Source organism: Loa loa, assembly GCF_000183805.2.
Source record: "Loa loa unplaced genomic scaffold supercont3.21, whole genome shotgun sequence".
Taxonomy (NCBI): Eukaryota; Metazoa; Nematoda; class Chromadorea; order Rhabditida; family Onchocercidae; genus Loa; species Loa loa.
This window is the reverse complement of record NW_018108201.1, coordinates 171,037-176,270: the sequence shown is the minus strand read 5'-3', so window position 1 is coordinate 176,270 and position 5,234 is coordinate 171,037. Positions and strand designations below refer to the sequence as shown.

General features: G+C 28.1%; 2 protein-coding genes across 2 annotated transcripts; one reads left to right on the top strand and one right to left on the bottom strand.

Annotated features, from left to right (window-relative positions):
- Positions 1 to 1,779, top strand: LOAG_01002 (small heat shock protein). Its single transcript, XM_020445620.1, has 4 exons — positions 1 to 113; positions 555 to 815; positions 1,070 to 1,283; positions 1,555 to 1,779. Exons 2-4 carry the CDS (start codon positions 597 to 599, stop codon positions 1,713 to 1,715), a joined length of 594 nt encoding a protein of 197 aa, XP_020303943.1. The 5' UTR covers positions 1 to 113; positions 555 to 596; the 3' UTR covers positions 1,716 to 1,779.
- Positions 1,780 to 2,845: 1,066 nt separating this feature from the next.
- On the bottom strand, positions 2,846 to 4,978 carry LOAG_01001 (hypothetical protein; the record flags this gene model as incomplete). Its single annotated transcript, XM_003136541.1, has 5 exons — positions 2,846 to 2,984; positions 3,225 to 3,321; positions 3,848 to 3,975; positions 4,472 to 4,583; positions 4,816 to 4,978. The coding sequence occupies 5 exons, from the start codon at positions 4,976 to 4,978 to the stop codon at positions 2,846 to 2,848; spliced, it is 639 nt and encodes a 212-aa protein (XP_003136589.1).
- Between the last annotated feature and the right edge of the window lie 256 nt (positions 4,979 to 5,234).

Here is a 5,234-nt window from a genome sequence, read left to right as displayed (position 1 = left end):
CAAAAAATGAATCAATAAACGTTGAATGATACTGTAATAGTAGAGTGGAAGCAAAAGTGGAAGCACTGAAACGATACGATTAATAATAAAAAGAATTTGTATGATTCAAAATGGTATTAATTGCATATTTCATTTTTGTTGAATAAGAAAATAAAAGGAAGTATACTGTTATTGGAGTATTCATTTATTAATAATACTTCTTGGTTGAGTGGTTATTTTAACATTTGACTTGAAGGTAAATAATTAATTTTAAATGATGAAATGAAGGATTTTGGAACAATAAGATTTGAAGAAAAAGAAAAAGTCATGCCATTATAATCGATATTTCCTGAAAATAATTTTCAAAAAAAAAAGACCTGGAAATGATTGTACAAGTCAAATTAACTGATAACTGATAAGAAGTAATGTGGAAGGAACAAGTGAATAGTGATGAATGTTGAAGAAATGTGGATAAATTAATGGTAGCAAAATCCTTTTAAAATTCATAAAATTAGTTCTTCCAAATTTTATTTGAATTTTTTTTTTACTAATAAATTTTCCGGAATTTGCTTTAGTTCCGTAAGTGACTTGGAAATTTGAATAACAATCAGTAATTGATGAATCCACCGGAACAGCATCGTGATGCTCAACCTTCGGGTCATCGGTCATGCTTCAGTGATGCTGACTTCATGTCATTCAACGAGACAGTTCGACGAATGTTCGAAAATTTATTCCATGGCTTAGAGCAACATTACCGCCAACTTGGAATTGGCTGGAGTGGCTCATCGATGAATGTGTCACCATTTCAATACAATTTTGGCAGTTCAGTTGGACAGGTTTATATTTTTCAAATATAATTTAGAAGTATGACTGATACTTGGGAATTTTATCGTTTTTTTCAACTTTAAAATCGATTTCATCTTAGCAAAAGTTTTCATCAATGCTCAAAGCTAAAAAGCAGAGTATTAAAATGAAAAAATTTCTAGATAGCCCGCCTTTCTGCTTCCTATTAGTGCTATTCAGATTGATAATGAATAATTGATAAATGAATAGAAATTAATTAATATTTCATTTGTCCTTTTCCTCTCAGATCGTAAATGATGCGGAAAAATTTGTCATGGAAATGGATGTGTCACAGTTTCATCCAGGTGATTTAAAAGTCAGTCTACGCCATGGTGAACTTTCAATTGAAGGACATCAGAAGCAACAACGTGATCGGCATGGTTCGATTGAACGACACTTCATCCGTCGATTCACGCTACCTGATGATGTCGATGATACTACTTTAATTTCTCACTTAAAGGGTTCGTTTACAATTCGATAGAAATTTAAATTTGTGAACTTCAACCAAAAACCACTAAAGCTTATTAAACAGCGGGGAAATTATCGAACTGAAGTATATCTTTATATCATAAAATGACGCGTACGAGAAAAAAAAGTGATTGATAAGAACTGTCATTTCCCCCAATACTCTCCATATACTTATTGTGACACAATTGTCACATTCAGTTAAAAATGATTGTGATAAAGGTTGTAAAATAATCATAATTAAGATGCGAAAATTGTAATTTTCAGATAATGGTATTCTAGAAGTAAGCGCTCGAAAGAAGAATGTTGCACCAATAACTCCAACACGAAATATTCCTATCCAAACGTATAACGTTGATCAGCAACGTTCAAAACCTCCAAAACGTAATGATTCAACTACAAGTCGTACAGGAACAAATAATCACTGATTGAATACATTTAACACTTAACATTTTATCAGTACCATTCTAGAATGTCAAATAAACAGATGTCAATGTTAAGGTTAATTTGCTTCCAAGTAGAAAGTTTTCCAACAAAATTCTACATTTTTGATACGATGATTTGCTCACGTATAATCATATATAGCTTATTTTATTTCACAGATTTTAACGTCAAATCCAAAATATTAATTTTATTATAATTGTAAAATATAAAAATCAAATGAGAATACTGTAACCTATTGGGAATGTTCCCAAGTTCTGACAAAACTTTACTGCCGAAAGATGAAACGGTTTTAAAATATTTGCAGCAGATTTCAAATATAGGAAAGATAAATGCTTTATTAATTAAATTATGTCCTTTAGCTTGTAAATGATATTCAAATAGGCTGAAGATATTAAGATATTTGGGTTAGGAATGAGAGGAAATACTTTTGATTGGATAATGCATTCATTTTGAGTTTTGAGTCAAACTCGAAAAATATCATTAGTCATAAATTTATCTCAGAATTTATTTTAGAAGTGAACAAGGTAAATGCTTTTTTACATATTAAATTATCTGATTATCTTCATGATTAATGGTTTAGTCAATTTTATTCAAATTTGGCAGTTTTGCTCCTTAACCTATTACACAAACATGACATTGGAAATGTTTAGTGGAATAGTTAAATTTTTCATAATAAATCCATCTTAACTTCTTTTCATCATAAATTTCAAAATTTATTTCAATTATTTCTGGAGCAAATATCTTCATTCATAGCGGAATAAGTTTAATAGCAAAAATGTCCTACAATAGCCTTTCAGTCAATTTAGATTACAACCTATCACTCTAATTAATTTTAATTGCACTTTATAATGTCATACATCAAAATGAAAATTATGGCATAAAAACAAATAAAGTTGAGAAATTAGCATAAAACAAGAATGATGCTAAGGCATAATGCATCGATTTTTTAAATAGTAACAATTTGCATAAATTATTATATAACAATTTTTTTTTTAACTTTCTCTAAATTTTAGTATCACTTTTCTACTTTTAGTATGTTATCAGAAAGTTAATAACAATAATTTCAAAAGGATAATATCCGTAAAATAGATAATATACTGATAAGGAAAGTATATCAATCAGGAATGCAAACAGTTCCATTGTAATGATATTTGTTACAGCATCCTCGTTTATCCAGTTTCAACCAATTATTTCCACTTTGCCAACCCAAATAAACAGTAAACGTTGACATTGAACATAAATAATGGAAATACCTTCAAAAAAAAAAAAGAGAAAATCATTTATTTCTATTCCAAAAAATAAAATTAAAATTGTTTTCGCATGTACAGTAAGCGGTAAAAATCCAATTTATATTGATCATTGATTTTCATTAATTCGCACTTTTTTTCCCTAATGAATTAATAGTTTTTGGATTTGAAATATGAAATTTTAAAAGCAATAACTTTTTCTTTTATTACTGATTCTTAAAATAACAAAAAATTCTATAAAATTACTTTTCACAGAGTCGTTCACCAGAAAAAGCTGATTTGACATGTTGCTTATACTTGTACTGATCCATAACTAACTTATCACCGGGTGGCATATAAGCATCTGTCAAAAATTTGAATTTGAAACTTGAGATAAACAATTGTACAATGATCGGAATGATCAGAAATTCTAAGTTATCATTTATAGAAATGATAACAATTGCAAAAAATTAATTCACGCTTGACTGATCAATCGTATTTAAAATGATAGGAACGCAAAGAAATTCAAGAAATTCAAAAAATCCAATCAACTTCGAAGTGTAATTTTCTTTTCCCTATCAAATTACTTTTAATTTCTAATTTATGCAAAGGAGAAATTAGGTGAGATGAAAAATTTTAATTCCTTACTTCATATATATTAGAGTTAAAAGATTGTAAAGTGAAAAATGAGGATAGATTTGTGTCAAAAAACCAAACAAATATAAACATTGAATTTTAATGGTTTTTTTTTTCACAAAACGTTCATTTCAAATATGGGCAAATCAATAAAAATAATTTGAAATAAATAATTAATATTCCAAATATATCATTTCATTCAAAAAATCAGCAATTCTTCTATATTTTTATGCATTTTTACTATTATTTCTTACCTTTATCTGTGGCAAAATTCAAATTTTCATAAAGACTACACGGCATAACTAATCGACCAATACAATTAAAACTTGTCCAACTTGGACATCGCCTTGTACCACATTCCTTCATTTCTTCTTTTGCTCCTCTGAAAATCATTTTCATCAAATGAGTAAATAACTGACTGATTGATTGATTGGTTAATCATTTATCTTTGATATATTACCCGGTTATTCTTAAATATTTTCTTTTACCATTAATAATTGTTTCGTTCAACACTAATATCTACATTGAGAGAAGCTTCTGTTGCATATCGGACAACCGTATACCTTTCCATCGGTATTTTATCTCATGTATAATTTCATATCTATTACTTCCTTCCGACATACATTACACTGCTATTTCTAAATTTTTTCTCAATTTTAGGTATTTTTAAAAGTTACAGTAACTTAACAAAATATTGAAAATTTTTTCTAAAATTTTTTCGAAAAAAAAAAATTCTCTTAATAAAACTCATAAAATCTTTTAATTAATCAACTATTTGATGTTTAATTGGTGGTTTTTAAGTGTATAAAAATTTGAAATAATTTCAAACACTAAAAAAAAAGCATATTGTGCAGGGGAAAAAAAAAAGGAAACCCTACGGACAATGCTGAATTTTGCCATAGCAAGCTCGGATACGCCGTTGTTTACCACAACCGCCACAAGTTACTGAACATGCGCTCCACATACCCCATTTACTCCATGCTGATATTGCTGGATAATTCAATTCGTTTTTTTTTTTTTTGCATTTAAATTATTAATTTAAATTCTTAAAATTGAAATTTTGTTTTTTCGCATTTATAATCGAAAATTAATTAGGATAACACACAAGAATTCCCAGTTCACTTCTATTTATTCATTTATTTAGGTAATAGCTTCGATCACTTTTATTTTTATCAAAAAATCAGATTTAATGAAATTTAAAATTTTCCTAAACAAAATATACTCTTTGGTGCTGTCGTTGTTGATGTCGTTTTTATTGCTTTCATCGCTGTTGTTGTTGTTTTTGTCGTTGTTGCTGTTGTTGTTGTTGTTGTTGTTGTTGTTGTTGTTGTTGTTGTTGTTGTTGTTGTTGTTGTTGTTGTTGTTGTTGTTGTTGTTGTTATCATTGTTGTTGTTGTAGTGGTGATAATCTATTTCTTCTTATCAGTTACTTTTTTTTTAATTTATGGAAGTCATTATCCATATCATTTTTAAGAAATGAAATAGAAAGCCTGAAATCGCATTAGCTCGTGATATTATTAATTACCTTAAGAAGAGTAATAACCTTTACTCTTGCAAACCATTCTGCAATACCTTAAATAAAATTCTGGTCAAATTGCAATGGTACTTTTTTTTCTTAAATTCTCTTCTCTATTTTCATTA

Excerpts from the sequence above, each read along its gene's own strand:
- LOAG_01002 (XM_020445620.1), top strand. The coding sequence starts at position 597 with ATGAATCCACCGGAACAGCATCGTGATGCTCAACCTTCGGGTCATCGG. Across the intron at positions 816-1,069 it reads TTGGCAGTTCAGTTGGACAG|ATCGTAAATGATGCGGAAAA; the intron begins GTTTATATTTTT and ends TTTTCCTCTCAG. Across the intron at positions 1,284-1,554 it reads TTTAATTTCTCACTTAAAGG|ATAATGGTATTCTAGAAGTA; the intron begins GTTCGTTTACAA and ends TGTAATTTTCAG.